Source organism: Sus scrofa, chromosome 16 (assembly GCF_000003025.6).
Source record: "Sus scrofa isolate TJ Tabasco breed Duroc chromosome 16, Sscrofa11.1, whole genome shotgun sequence".
Taxonomy (NCBI): Eukaryota; Metazoa; Chordata; class Mammalia; order Artiodactyla; family Suidae; genus Sus; species Sus scrofa.
The window spans coordinates 35,278,360-35,294,269 of record NC_010458.4 but is presented as its reverse complement, the minus strand read 5'-3'; the positions used below and the strand labels follow the sequence as shown (position 1 = coordinate 35,294,269).

General features: G+C 43.0%; 1 protein-coding gene across 9 annotated transcripts in view; it reads left to right on the top strand.

The window, feature by feature from the left end:
* The window catches only part of ANKRD55 (ankyrin repeat domain 55), a 431,118-nt gene that overhangs the window by 368,518 nt on the left and 46,690 nt on the right, over nucleotides 1-15,910 (top strand). For all 9 annotated transcript variants that reach the window (XM_021076744.1, XM_021076738.1, XM_021076741.1 and 6 more), the window contains 2 exons: nucleotides 3,108-3,217; nucleotides 13,104-13,164. In XM_021076744.1, the coding sequence (XP_020932403.1) occupies nucleotides 3,108-3,217; nucleotides 13,104-13,164 (171 nt within the window). The remainder of the gene's footprint in view (nucleotides 1-3,107; nucleotides 3,218-13,103; nucleotides 13,165-15,910) is intronic.

Sequence of the window (15,910 nt, the reverse complement as noted above, 5' to 3'; positions counted from 1 at the left end):
CAAAATGCCAGGCTCTTCAGGGACAGCACCAAGCACAGGATTCAACCCACTATCAGTGCTCAACTTAAAAATTGTATAGATCCAGTCCTCAACACAACACATTTCCATCTGGCATTTCCCAGCATTAGCAAGTTTGGTAAAGCCTTACTGAAAATCTTCAAGCCTCTCTTCTCTCAAACCTCTCCTTCAGTCCTTCTGGAAGACCCCAGGGCTATCTTGAGTCCATTCAATCAAGTCCTTCTTGGTGCCACTGTTGCTACCGATGCAGCTTCTTGCATTTGCTGTTGCTGCCTGTTGACAGTTGTGGATTTGCCCATGGTGTCCTGAAGCTGTTCTAATCAAGCAGAACACTTCCCTTCCCCAAACACCACACTTTCCTGCCACAAGCTAGCATAGCTGCTAGCATTCCCCAATCCTCACAGAGCTTTTCTTAGAAACTACTCTTTTATCTCTTGTTTGTGTGCCCTCTTCCCCTAGGATTCACATATGAAACTGGAAAGAATTTTTCAAAGTGTTGGGGTGCTTGTTTCAAATGTGGGTTCCTGGATTACACCCTAGACCTCCTGAGTCAGACATTCTGGGAGTAGGACAGGGGTTGTGGGTGGAGAGGGATGTGCCTGCGTGTTACACAAACCTCCGCAGCAATTTTTATGTCCATTCAAGTTTGAAAAACACTGGTCTGTGTGCAGCAGGTTAAGTCCGTTGTCTCAGATAGACCTGTGCCTGCTCTCCCCAACTCCCACCCCTTCTAACAAATGACCTAATAACTGCTCTTGCTATGGACTTACTTGGTGTCTGAGCTGAGGAAAAGAGAACATTTGGATCAAGGGTTGGAGGAAGGGAATAGAGATGGTTTCCAAAGTTAATAGCCACCAGCATACCGAATAGAGTGAAACCAAGCCGTACTTCTTTCAGAGTTCTAAAATTCAAAATTTCAAGTTTCTTGGGCTTGACAGCCACTTAAGGGACTTGGAAGCAAGTTCTCCTTTAGATCACAGTGAACAGCAAGCCTAGCAAGGTGCCACCATTGCAGGCAGCTCTTTCTAGGAACGCATTCTAAGGAGCTGCATATGGAAGTATGCCCACATGACAGCAGGTGGCATTACCATCTTACTGTTGGCCCCACCTCTGTTTGGCAGCCCAAGGCAGGGCCCCTCTCTGGCTCTCCTGAGGCTCCCTGGGTAGAGTAGGGCCATGTGGTATAGTAGTGATTGCACTGTAAAGCCCACCACTCCTGCACTGTTTAAATTCAAGTATCAAAGAAAAACTCAGCAAAGGGAGAACTTAGAAATTGTCTCAGTCACAACTTCAAACTCAATATACAAATAAACTTACCACAGATGTGTGACCTTAGGCAAATTTCACCTCTTTTTGCCTCTTTCACATTTGTAAAATGTAGTAAGTTCATCACAGTTGAAAGAGAATTACCCAGCACATAGTAGGTATAAAACATATTTGTTGATTCTGAATAGTGACCATGGGTTTCAGATGTATTCAATTGTTTTCTTATTTGTTTTCTGGAAAAAAAAAGAAAGAAAGAAAGAAAGAAAAGAAAAAGAAAACCACATACACACATATTCCAGGAAATGTTGCAAAATGAAAAAAATGTTTCAAGTCCTCCCCCATCAGAAGATTTGTTTTTTAAAAACTATAAAACTTTGGCAACTCTGAAATTTGTCCAGCATGCCTTTCTTTTGGGTTTCCTGGTCATTTTTTTTTTTTTTTCATTTTAATCAGAGAACTTGATGACTTGGGCATTAGCAACTAAAACCAGATTTAATACATTAGTAAACTATGACTCAAGATCGAAAGTTATTTGGTTCTACTTAAGCATTAGATATCATTGGTCAATTCTACAAAGCCATTTTCAGTCTTAGAACCTATGAATTTCGATGTGCTTTTGTTGAAAGATTTTTTTTCCCTAGACTTTTCAGAACCGAAAGGTCTTTTTCTTATCGTTACCTTTCTTTTTCCTTCATGCATTTAGGAGCATTTTTATTTTTATAGCTTCTACTATTGCAGGGGAAAATCATCAGTAATCTTTTTCTTGTTACTGGGTAATCTTGAGGCTTAGCTATACAGGAATGGAAAAAGGCTGGAAAAATAGAGTTATTATTATTCCTATGGTAACTTCCTTTACTTATAAGTCTACTTATAATTAAGTGAGTGACCCAAGTGATTCTGGATGAATGTAGGAGCCATTCTCCTTGGCATGTGAGCCAAACCCAGTAATTAGCAATTACTTAAAGTATTAATGAACAGAAAGGGAGGACTAAGTTGCAATTATATTTGTCCTTTGAAATAGGAGAGACAGTGGAGAAATGACCCAGCTGTAAGTGCTAACCCAGGAGGGGCACTATCAGGTCTCAATCTGGAGAACTAGTAGACAGTAAGGAGTTCACAGAGATTTTCTTGGGGAATTCACACAACACCCACAAACCCTTAGAGGGCACTAGTGATACCCCCATATCCATCCAGCAGCAGAAAGATGAGTCAACAAGGTAGCAGAGTGCCATCCTTTGGAGTAGGGCTTTGCTTAGGATTCTTGGCATCAGGAAAGGGACTAGCAAGATCTTATCTTTGTGGCTACTAGCAAGGGAACTTGGAAAAGAGGACAAAGGGCCATTTATCAGATATAGATACACTGATGCATAAGTGAGGCTGGGACTCAAGAATGACGAAGGAGCTCAGTTTTGAATTAGATCATGACATCAAGGTCAGGTCATTGATAAGCATGATTTGGAGCTAAGCCTTAGAAGCTAATTAATCACCCCCATCACATGCCACATTTGGCTCTAGAAACTGAGTATATAAAACTGAAATACCAGTGAGTGGCCCTAGAAATGGGGAGGCAGGGGCAGAATAAAGAGTCTAGGAATCAGTCTGCATTTGATAGGGTAAAGATCCTCCAAAAAACTTGGAATCCACCTCAAGACCTTCATCCTTCTGTTGTCTAAGTTGGAGCTATGGCCCTTAACAAGCCACTTCAGGTCAAATAGAACATGTTTTTAGCCAAACTAAAGGAAAAAGGGAAAGAAAACTGAAAAAATTTTGTTGGACAATGTTATGTGAGATCATGTTATATAATGATGCTCTTGCTCTTCCAGGGTTGGCTGGAAGGCTGTGTGAGTCTACTCAGAAATGGTGCCAAGCACAATATCCCAGATAAAAATGGCCGTCTGCCCCTGCATGCTGCCACTGCTGAGCCCGATGTGAGGTAAATATCTGGGTTCACAGGACTCTCAAGTTGGGAGGCACCTGGCTTGGATTAGAAGGTCATCTAGCAAAAAGACAAAAAAAAAAAAAAAAAGAAGGTCATCTAATCCAACCCTCTGTGGCAAATAAAAACAAAATCCATCCTTTTTCTTTTCTTTTGTAGTTGCAGCAGACAGAACCGTAATTCAGTGAATCAAAATATCCTAGAATAATCTCAACTCTAATCTCAATCCCCTCCTACTGATTTAAGAAGAAATGCTACTTGTCATCATCTGAATTCATGTATTCATTCATTCAGTTAATCAGTCAATTATTAATTCAGTAACTATGTATTGAGTACTTATTATGGGCCAAGCACTGTTCTAGGCCCTCACAATTCCTCAGTGAGCAAGACAGAACCTCTGACCTCACAGAGCTTACTTTCTAGTGAAGAATTAGTGACACACTAGTAAACAGGTAAATAGGATAATTGTAAATAGTGACGACTACTATGACAGAAACTAAACAGGGTAAAAGAACACTGATGGGGCAGAAACGTTAATGTCTGAACTCAGAGTCATGCCATTGTTTATGGGCTGGAAGGAAGCAGACCTAGCAAAGGAGACTGAGACAGGGGGGACCATTTGGGTTAGAAGGAAACCAGGACTGTGAGTTGCTGGAGGCCACGTGAAGAAAGGTCCTCAAATAAGTTGGATGAAAGAGAAAGTCACGGTTTTGTAAGACAATTGAACAACGAAGGGAAAAGCTTTGCCCAGACCAAGTGTAGCTTCCCCATTCCTCTGTATGTAAATGGCCTGGGTCTTCAACCTCTCCAAAGTCCCCCTCCTAGAAGCCTGATAACAGTGTTTCCTTCTGTGGCAACATTCAGAGCACTTCCTGAACCTCTGCTGATAGACCAGGCCTCTAACAGGAATTTCGCATTCCCCAGAGCTAGGCTGCAGGCCAGCACCATGGGGGGGCTGTTCTGCTCCCACTTCCTCCATTCCCTGCATCCAGAAGTAAACTGAAGCCATGTGGGGGCTGAGGGAGACCAGGGCCCCTTCCAGGTTAAGAGGTAACAGGGTTTCTTCATTTCAATCTGTTTTAAAGTAAAAGGACTTGGGAAATTCCAGGACTCTTCCCAACTAAGTGTTGACTCTTATTATCGTTGGATCACATCCAGGAATAATAGAAAACTAGGATTTACTCAAAGCCCAACAAAACAAGGAAGTTTAGAGAAGAAACAGTAAGCCCAGAGCTAACAATCAGTAGACATCATAAAAAAGATGACTACCTTTTGATGAAAAACAAGTGACTTTTCTAGACAGCCACAAAAATATTTAGTCACAAAATCATACTGTTTTCCTAAGAGTAATCTTTAGAAAAAATATTTTAAATGTACCTTTTAAGCCTGTTCTGCTTCAATTTACTCCACTTAGATGCTTTTTACCTGCCTTACTCAGAGTAGTCATTTCAAAATCTACCTGATTCTGTAAGATGAACATCTGCTCTAGTTATGGTATTAAAGCTGTTGTAGCAAATAAAGCCCAAAGCTTTATTTTGGGCTTTTTAACATAATAAAAGCCCAAACATTTTAACATAATAAAAGCTTAGTCCAAAGTAGGTTTCCTGGATGGAGAGTGGCTCCCCTCCACAAATGGTTCAGGGGCCCAAGCTTTTTCCATCTTGAGGCATCATCAAGATCACAGAATCCTCATTGTTCAGCCTTCAGATGGACTACGAGGGGTGTAGATAAACCTCATTTCTTTAAAATCTCAGCCTGCAAATGACACAGTTCACTTTGGCACACATTCCATAAATAAAGACGAATTATTTGGCTAAGGAGCTCTGGGGAATATAGTCACTGACCAAGAATCCATCTTCCTGCAATGACTCCAGTCCGAGAACAGGGGACATGAATTTTAGTGAAAAGCTCTCTCCGCCATTAAGCCATTGTACCTGGGGGGTGACTAAGCCTCCACAGTCAAAATCACACTCAAGATCATTTTGGTCAATACATTAGGCTCGTCATCTGAAATCGCTGCAATAATAAATTAAAAACCAATTCAAGCACACTTCCTCAATTGTGGACCCATTAGTCTATTTCTTATTATGCCAGCAGTGCCCCTAGACTCTCTAGAATCTATATTACATCGCTAGAACTGAAATAACATGGAACTGTAGCTTTACCTTCTCTTGAAATTGTACCACCACCTTCCGAAGAACTGAAGCCATAAACATCTTCTGTGTGCTGATGATATAATTTTATTATCCTAAATGAACAGTTAGCTGATTCTGAAAGATAAAGCTCTGCTTTTATGTTATGGTAATGCTAGCTGCTGTTAACTAGCAAAACCTGAAGGTTAAAATTAATACTCTGGAGTTCCCATGGTAGCTCAGCAGGTTAAGAACCCGACTTAGTGTCCGTGAGGATACAAGTTCCATCCCTGGCCCCACTCAGTGAATTAAGGATCCAGCACTGCTGTGGCTGCGGTGTAGGCCAGCAGCTGCAGCTCCAATTCAACATGTAACCCGAAATTTCCGTATGCTGCAAGTGCAGCCCTGAAAAAAGAAAAAAAAAAAAAGAAGATGATTCAGTATTCCAAAACCAAAAGTAAGATTTCTGGAAAATATTCTCCAAAAATGAATGGAGTTAAACTTTAACAACCCATATAGCAAATTAACTAGTTTTGTTACCTAGAAAACATTTCAAAACTAGCTTGAATCAAAGGATTGTTTATGGAATTGAATTGCTTCAAATTAGGTATTTTATCATTGTTTTATTGAGAAATGTTATGGCTGTGGCAAAGTTTGATAACATCTGCATTAAATGTTTCAAGCCGATACTAACTGAACCAGAGAAATTGGCCTTCAGTCACCCATTCATTTGAGTGTCTGCATGGACTCAGAATCATTTTCTGAGGAAAAAAATCTTGGTCTGTCTTATGGGCAATTCCTAATCCTAAAATCATAATATAAAAGAGAATGACCTTCCATTAGGCTGTATGCAGACCTGTTTGCTTAATTTTCCTAAGCAGACACAGCTTTAGGCCAGCTTGTCTGACCATTAAAGCATATAGGTCTGCAGTTACAACAAGGATGACAAACAGCACTGATTATTTACCTTGTTCTGAGCAAAGTTCTGAGTGCTTTCCACATACTATCACTTCTAATCTTGTCCACACTTTTTTTGTGGTAGATAGTATTTCTATCCCCATTTTATAGATGTGAAAGCTCAGGCATCAAGAACATAATTAATTGCCTAACGCTTGTGTGAAGATAATTAAGCTGCCAAAGGCATCTGCTCTACTCCTGAAGCCCACTGCTGTGGGTTCTGTAGAATCTGAAGACCACTGCTGTGGATCCTGTAGTCATATTCGTTTCTGCTGAGCCACAATGGGAACTCCAAGAAAAATTTCTCCTAAAGGAGTAATTTCTGTACTTCTGATAAATTATTTTTTATTTTTATTATGTGGACCCTGAGCTTTATGATCGTATTTCTCTCTTTGTATATTTAGAAAACTCAAAGCCCAATTTGTGTCTCACCTCTGGCATACACACAGGAACATAATTATGTGTTCTTTAGCCTGCCCTTGTTTTCTCTTTGCCTGGTTTCTTTCCTTGTGATCTTGTTTTACTATATGTCTCTGAAAACCCAGCTAAAATCTTTTTTTTTTTTTTTTTTTGGATTGAGTTAAAGGGAGGCCAGGAGTTACACTGACTGAGGATGAGTCTGGCTCTATCTCTTACAGACTGGGTTTTGAGAAAGTCAACATGTCAAGGTTCAGTTAGCTTTCTAATCTAGAAAGTAGGAATAATATAGTACTTACCCCATAAGTGAGTAGACAGAAGGAAATGAAAAAATGTGTAGAGAGCACTGAACACTGTCCATTGTCACTGTTTAGTATGTGTTAGTGATGGTGATGAGGGTGACGCTATTAATGACGATGATGATGATAGAAGACAGATAGAAATAAAGAAGCACCATAGACCAGCGCTAAAGAATGGAAGCCTACTACCGCTACCCACCAGCTCTCACCCTGGCCTTCTTCACCTTAGCCCACAAAGGTCCACAAAAAATGTATCTGCATACACAGGTGCATGCACACACAGCCCCACAGCCACTAACATGTGCACACATTTACTGCACAGGTTTTCAGGGTAAGGACAGCACTCCTATTTGTACTGACCTGGAATGTAGAGCACTATGAGATTTGAGAACGCAACAAACATCAAACTCGACCATTCAGCGCCCCCCTGAAACTCCCTTTCCTACATTTGTCAGTGCACATATATCTCTATTTTTCCTCTAACATGAGCATATGGCATATGTACGAGCGACACTGTGGTCTTGTACTCAGATACTCATACTCCTTTTAAAATCCGCTAATGTTTAGATTTCCACACAGCACACTCCTTCTACTCCATGCTCCCTGGAGGCTATTTAGAGTGAAGTCTCAAACCGAAGCTGCCTATAAACAAACCAAAGGGACACTTCAGTTAGCCTTTTGCCTCCAGAGAGATTTTGGTTCTTTGATAGAAACATCTCACTAGCAAACCAAACAGTGCCAGTACACAGCCTTAGCTAAGCTACAGCTCAGTGGGGAGTTAAGCTGCTGCAGGGATGAAGGACCTGTAATTAAGAACACAAAGGCCAGTTGGATGGACAAAAGCAAAGGAGCACAGGTTTCATCTCACGAGTTCCTTTCCTGCTTTAAACACTGCTTCTCAGCAGGTCTGAGTTTTCTCCTTTCAACTCCCCGTGGCTTTTCTTGCTTCCTTGGCTGGGACATTCAGAGGGCGCCTGTGTGAAAGAGGGGGCATGATCATTAAGACAAAGCTCCAAAGAGCACAGAGTTGTGTTTGCACAAGGCTGCACATGCTAGAATTAGAAGGCAAGCAGCAATTTCCTCTGAAAGCAGCCACAGGGCTCTCTGAAGGTCTTTTTCATGGTCTCCATGGTTACCAGAAGATTTTTTTTTCTTTTTTTTTTTTTTTTTCTGCCAAAGCGCCAGCAGCTCTGCCTCTTTTCATTGCTCTTGACTGCAGCCAGAAGGAAGAAGAAAATCACTTCTTTGGAGTCCTTTTCTCTAGTTTCTAGGTGATACATTCTAACCTGCCATGGATATTTCACTGCGGCATACTCTCCCCTCCAGGCAGTCTCAGGGACAGGGAAGTGGATGGATGGCTTGGTACCCTTTTTCCAACCCATCTCTGGGCAGAACCAACTCCAGGGCTGTGAGCCTAAGGGGCAAGCCAGAGAACCTCAAGGAGACGGCCCTCCCCAAGAGACATGTAATTGATCTCTCTCTGGCCTACTGATCCCCTAATGGCAAGCAGGGACCCCAAAATATAAAGGGTAGGAGCTTTTTAAAAAATTAATCATTATACAGAACTGATTATAGTACCCAAGTCCATTCTAAGTGCTTTTATGCATTGACTCATTTAAAGTTACAACGAATCTTTAAGAAGTAGATGTTGTTATTATCTTTATTTTACGGATGAGAAAATGGCACCAAGAGTCTCATAACCTGCCCAAGGTCACTGGCAAATTGGTGAGGAAGCAGGGGCTCTAATGGAGGCAGCCTGGCCCTAGCCTCTGTGTTTGCTCACTCACCACGCTGCCTGTCTGGGAAATCTCCTGCTGGGGGCCTGTGCCTGCTGCCCTGGCAGCTGGGATGAGGGGACCTTATCCCACTGCCTGGAGATCTGAGAGGAGGAGGGTTTGAGCTGGTGCTAATAGGAGATTGGGCTGGGAAGTATGGGAGAAGTACAACTGGGCCGCCTTAGCACAAAACAGGAGCTCTGAGAAAACAAAACTAAGAGGTCTGCACATCTACTGGTGATTAAGACAGATGTGGGACAAGTATCTTGCAGATCACCTCTGAACCACAGAACAGTATAGAAGCACCAGGTTGGAAACCAAACACCTGGTTTCTAGTCCAAGCTGGACCACCAAGGCAATGTGTGATGGCCTTGGCAGGCAATGGAGTATATTGGGTCACTTGCTCTCATGAGCAAGAGAGCAAGAGAGAGAATACTAAGCTGTGATTTTTTTTTTTTTTTTTTTCCCCACTTAGGGCCATACCAATATGGAAGTTCCCAGGCTAGGGGTCGAATTGGAGCTACAGCTGCTGGCCACAGCCACAGCCACAGCAGCACAGGATCTGAGGGACGTCTGCAACCTACACCACAGCTCACAGCAACACCAGATCCTTACCCCACTGAGCGAGGCCAGGGATCAAACCTGCAACCTCATGGTTCCTAGTCGGATTCTTTTCCACTGCACCACAACTCCTATCTGCGAATTTTTAACCAGCTTTGAAGATCAATAAGTCTTAGAGACTTAGGAATCAAATGGAGGCAAGCAGTATAGATTGGTACATATCACTCAAGGTGGGACAGAAAAGACATGAAATAGCAAAAGAGGTAACTAAAAAATTTTAAAGGAAGACTATTTAAAATTAACCAACAAGAGATGGTGACAATCCCCCCTCACCCCCCAGCAAAATCAGGAAAATGGTCCACCCCTAGACCACAAGGCAAAAGGAAGGAAGCTGGTAATGGAACCTGCCAAAAGGTGGGCAATAGGTAGTCGTGGCTGTAGCGGTAGGAGGGGGGGCTACCTGGCAGGAGCCAAGGCCTTTAGTAGAGGAAAAAAGTCATTGTGAGAAAAGGAAGTGGCTTATCCCTCCTGCAGGTTCTCCCGCTGGCCAAACTCAATGGAATGTCAGAGGGCAGGGAAGCTGGATGATGAAGTTGCTGGAGGTCAGCCTTCAGAGCAAGATATTGCAGGGCAGAGAATGGACTTGAGAGGCAAATAGAGAAACATCTAGCACAGGGCTCACCCTGTGACCTGGGGAGGCTGATCCCAGTTCTCGTCTGGTTACAGCTAACTCCCCACCCCTCACCCCACCCCCCCGCCCCGCCACCCCCGTGGAGCAGTTACGGAAGATCCTAACTGGGTACAGATGACCTCAGTGTGCTCAGGGTTAGCTGAGGATAACTAGATTGGACCACAACTGACCTCTCACTCCCTCCCACTCTCCCTCCCACAGTACTTCAGACCAAATGTTCCTTGGACATTAGACAATGGCCATTAATGAGGTGGGGGAGGGGATGTCAGGAGAAGAGGAGAGCAGAGAGGAGAAAAAGAGAAGGAAAGAGAGAAAGAAGATAGCTACCAGTTACTCTTTCCACATAAAGCAGCTATAAGGGAAAAAACAGTGTTAACAAAAATGCAATTATTTGTAGCATCTTCCTACCTAATAGAGGAATTCTAGAATTCAGGATAAAAGAGGTGTTCTGTTTGCAGTCATAGCTGCTGTGCTTTTAAAATTTGTGTACTAGGAGCTTTACACTTGTTATGTTGTTTAACCCTCACCACCATCACTGGTGTCATCCTTGTTACTGGAGTGAAGATACAGAAGCTCAGAGAAGTCATTCAGTTGTGAGGCCAGAATTAAATCACAGCATTATCCTGGCTCCCCAAATGACAGTGGCAAGACCAGATTTAAATCTTAGGCTGGGGAGTTCGTGGCTCAGCAGAAATGAATCTGACTTCTAACCATGAGGACGCAGGTTCAATCCCTGGCCCCGCTTAGCGGGTTAAGAATCTCGCATTGCCATGAGCTGTGGTGTAGATCACAGATGTGGCTCAGATCTGGTGTTGCTGTGGCCATGGTGTAGACTGGCAGCTACAGCTCCAATTGGACCTCTAGCCTGGGAACCTCTATATGCCTCTGGTGCAGCCCTAAAAAGACAAAAAAAAAAAAAAAAAAAAATCTTAGGCTGGTTAGATCACCTCCACTGAAGAAGTCCATCCTCCAAGTTCTCCTTGTAACACAGTATGATCAGCCCCTCTCTCTTTTCTTCCATTATGGGTAGCAATTTAATATTTAGGACCTTAGATGTCATCTAAGCTGAGAGACAATGGAAATATGATTTGGGAGGAGGCTAAACAATTTCATTTTTCAAATAATTCTTCCACAATAATTTCTGAATTCCCTTCATTGTCCCTGTAGATAATCTTTTTTCATCTTGGTAAGTATAATTAGTTTTCTGGGGCAACCATAACAAAATATCACAGGCTGAGTGGCTTAAACAAACAATTTATTTTTTCTTGGTTCTGAAGGCTGGAAGTCCAACATCAAGGTGCCAGTAGGGTTGGTTTCTTCTGAGGCTCTCTCCTTGGCTTACAGATGGCCATCCTCTTGCTGCCTCTTCACATGCTGTTCACCGCAAGAGCATGTTTCTGATGTTGCTGCTCTGTGTCCTCTCTCTCACTCTTTCTCTTTTTTGACTGCACCCACAGCATGCGGAAGTCTCAGGCCAGGGATTAAACCCATGCCACAGCAGCCACCCGAGCCACAGATGCCTAATGTGCTGTGCCACAAGGGAACTCCCTGTAATCTCTTTTTTTTTTTTTTTCTTTTTGTCTTTTTTCGGGCTGCACCCACAGCATAGGGAGGTTCTCAGGCTAGGGGTCGAATCAGAGCTACAGGTGCCAGCCTACACCACAGCCACAGCAACTCAGGATGCAAGCCTTGACTGCTACATACACCAACGCCAGATCCTTAACTCACTGAGCAAGGCCAGGGATCGAACATGATACCTCATGGATGCCAGTCAGATTCATTTCCGATGAGCCACAACAGGAACTCTTATAATCGCCTCTTCTTAGGAAAACACCAGTCAAATTGAATTAGAGCCTACCCTAATCCTTCATTTTAACTTAATTTCCTTTTTAAAGGTTCTGTCTACAAATATAATCACATTCTGAGGCACACAGGGGCTAGAACTTCAACATACAAATTTGAGGGGATACATCTGCCTATAACAATGTGTTTCCATTGATTAATTCATTTAGCGCCTTTCTTGGTGGTTCCTAAATCTGACTGTTTACCAGAATTTCCTGAACAGCTTATTTAAACTGTAGAAATTGGACTTCTCTCCAGACCTCTTGAGTCAGAAACCCTGAATATAGAGCCCAGGTATTTGTGGTTTTTAAAAAAAAAATCTCCCCGGGGTATTCTGAGGTGGAGCCAGGGTTAAAACTTCTGGGTTAAGTATTCTAGAAGTAACACTTACTGTGTTCCAGATATGCTTTAAATGCCACATGCATATTAACTCCTTTAATCTTCATACTGAGCTATAAGGTAGGAACTTTGTATTATTCCTCTTTTACAAATGAGGACACATAGGCACAGAAGTTAAGTTCCTTGCCTGCAGTCACAGAGTTGGTCAGCGATAGGGATGGGATGTGAACCCAGGCAGTCCAGCTCCTGTGTCTGGGCTCCTGACCACTACACTCAACTGCTTCTCTCTCACAGATGGTGTGTTGACCTCAGTCAACCAACTATGCGACCCAAGTGGAATAAGAACTGGAAGCTGAGAATCACTGACAACTGTTCCACACTGATTCCTGTCATTGCATGCTTAGATATTTGTATGTTTTTGAAAGAATCAGCAACGTTGTAAAGGCTGACTGCATCCTGGTATAACTTAACACATTTAGAAATCATGACACACATACCTAGTGGTGAAGCAATATGAAAGCACTCTGTAAGTTTATATAAAATGAATAAAGAGTAAGCCCTGGAGGACCTTGCTTCTTAGAGTGAACACAAAGAGATTCAAGTCTGGTGAACAAGATAAGCCTGAGGATTCACTCTCTCCGATCCCTTTGGCCCCTCCAGGAGCACTAAGTGGGAAAAGAGACAGAAGCCTTCCTCCCACACGCCTTCTTGTGTCTTTTTACCTTTCATGCTGGCTTCTTTTCCATGGTTTTTCCCTTAGTAAATGCAAAGGGCTGTGTTGATTCAGAGGCCTTCAACAGACTGTATTTCTAGTTGTATTCTCATACAGATTCTGTTCTTTTGAGCTACTTCTCCTGTTTTTCTTTACAGGCTCCTAACAGTCTTGGTACAACAGTCAAATCTCAGTGAGATTAATCACCAGGACAATGAGGTAAGCCTGCCCTCTCAAGGAACAGTTGGCCATTGTGCGTGTTGGGATGGGAAGAAGGGCTTTTCTGAACTATGGAGCTTCCTCTCACAAGATGGAATGGAGCAGTTTTGTGTTCCTACCCTGAGAGGGAAGCCTGTGTCTCCACAATTATTCCTCAGGCAGAAATTTATCCCACTGTGGGTGTGGGGAGCTTTTAATAGAGAAGGATTTATTGCATTAAGTACTTAAGCATTTATCATACCACTGAAATTTTGTAATTTCCCTTTGGACATTGAGAAATAGATATTGCTCTTTCCTGTCTTCTCGAGAACTAGAAACTTCATTGGCTGCTGATGCTCTCTCTCTGAGTGAAAGATGGCAGATAGATAATAATTCTAGGCTCCCTAATCCAGAAACCGCATTATTAATGCCAGTGGTCACAACTGATGTTTCCCTTGTGTTGCAAGGCAATCCTGCACAAGGCTTCCAAAAAGGCAGCGGAGTACTCTCAACAAAGTTCCTGAAGGAGGGTGGATCAGATCAGGCAGGACTGCCCAGAGTAGCTCAGGATCTTGTATCTACTTAACTCTTTAAAAACCAGGTCTGGGAGTTCCCATTACAGCTCAGTGGTTAACGAATCCGACTAAGAACCATGAGGTTGCAGGTTCAATCCCTGGCCTTGCTCAGTGGGTTGGGGATCTGGCATTTCCGTGAGCTGTGGTGTAGGTTGCAGACGTGGCTGGAATCCCATGTTGCTGTGGCTCTGGCGTAGGCCAGTGGCTACAGCTCTGATTCGACCCCTAGCCTGGGAACCTCCATATGCCGTGGGTGTAGCCCTAAAAAGCAAAAAGACAAAAAAAGAAAAAGAAAAGAAAAAAAAAAAAAAAAAAAAAAGCAGGTCTGATTTTCTTTTTTTTTTTTTTTTTTGTCTTTTTTTTTTTGCCATTTCTTGGGCCGCTCCTGTGGCATATGGAGGTTCCCAGGCTAGGGGTTGAATCGGAGCTGTAGCTACCAGCCTACACCAGAGCCACAGCAACGCAGGATCCGAGCCGCGTCTGAAACCTACACCACAGCTCAGGGTAACACCAGATCGTTAACCCACTCAGCAACGGCAGGGATCGAACCCGCAACCTCATGGTTCCTAGTCGGATTCGTTAACCACTGCGCCACGATGGGAACTCCCGGAGCAGGTCTGATTTTCATTAGCCAGCCTGATTTCTTTAATAAGCTTTTTTAAAACTGATATAAATACCTGGTTTATAATGGAATTTTTTATAAATGTAAGCTTGGTTTGGCTGCACTTCACAAAGAATGTCTGGTTACGTTAAGAAAGTCTGATAGCACTGAAAACGCATATGCCCCAAGATAACACTGCTTTCAAGGAGGCCAGCTGGCCACAGACAAGACCAGAGGAGACCCCCGAACTGGGGCTGGGCCTCCCACTCCAACTTTGTCCTGTCCCTCTTCTTTCTTCTTCTTTTTTAGTCTTTTTAGGGCCTCACCCTCGGCATGTAGGCATATGGAGGTTCCCAGGCTAGGAGTCGAATCGGAGCTGCAGCTTCTGGCCTACACCACAGCAACGCAGGATCCAAGCCATGTCTGCAACCAACACCGACGGGAACTCCCTCCCTCTTCTTTCTTGAGTCTCCTGATCAAAGGCTTCTTTCCCACTAACTTGACACTAATGACCACGCCAAAAAGCCCCTACTTCACAACCTAGACCTGATATTGGACTTCTTCCACTCCCATGTCTTCAGTGGTTTAAAGCAGAACCCCAGATGAGAGAGTATCGCAGTTTTAAACTTCTGCTTTAAAAATGAGAACCAGAGATGAGAAGGCACACTCCAATCACTCAATGGTGTGAAAGCAGGGAGCTTGAGGGCTCACAGTTTATGTCAATTAATCATGAACTTCTAGACTTTGGGCAATTTGCCAACCACTTCTTCCATTCCCAACTCCTACTCTCATCACCCACAGTGAGACTAATTAGAAAGAGAGCAAATTCAGTTATTCACACCCTAAATTCCTCTTATAGACATCCAACTTTGTCCACCCCTCAATGGAGCTGAACAGCCCCTATCAAAATGACAGTTCTCTATTTTTCCCTGCCCTGGGAGGCCCCTGGCTGGTGGAGACAAGGAAAGTAGACAAAGATCTTTCTAATAGTGGTTATTGTAACACTTTTCAGATAAAATATGGTAAATATTGAAAAAGTCAGAGTTTCCATCACGGCTCAGTGGTTAATGAACCCAACTAGTATCCATGAGGATGCAGATTAGATCCCTGGCCTTGTTCAGTGGGTTAAGGATGGGGCATTGCTGTGAGCTGTGGTGTAGGTCACAGCCGTGGCTCAGATATGGCATTGCTGTGGCTGTGATGTAGGCTGACAGCCACAGCTCCAATTCGACCCCTAGCCTGGGAACCTCCATATGCTGCCCTAAAAAAACAAAAAGATTAAAAAAAAAAAAAAAAAGAAAGAAAGAAAAAGTCTCTAGTTATTCTCATGCAAAGCAAACTCCCAGAGAAGATGCCTCCTGCTCTTATACCAGCCTTCTGACCTGTTGGCTTTTTTGAGCAGGGACCTCACAAAGAACACATCCCCCCCAGTGTTGAAGCTTCCTCTTCGCACTGTGTCACAGAATGTCTGAAATCCATTTGAAGCCAACTACTGAGGCTTGCCTGTGTTTTTCATTTATATATATACATATATATATAATTTTTATTTTTTTTTTTGCTAGTGTGAGCCACTCCATATGTATTTGCAAGG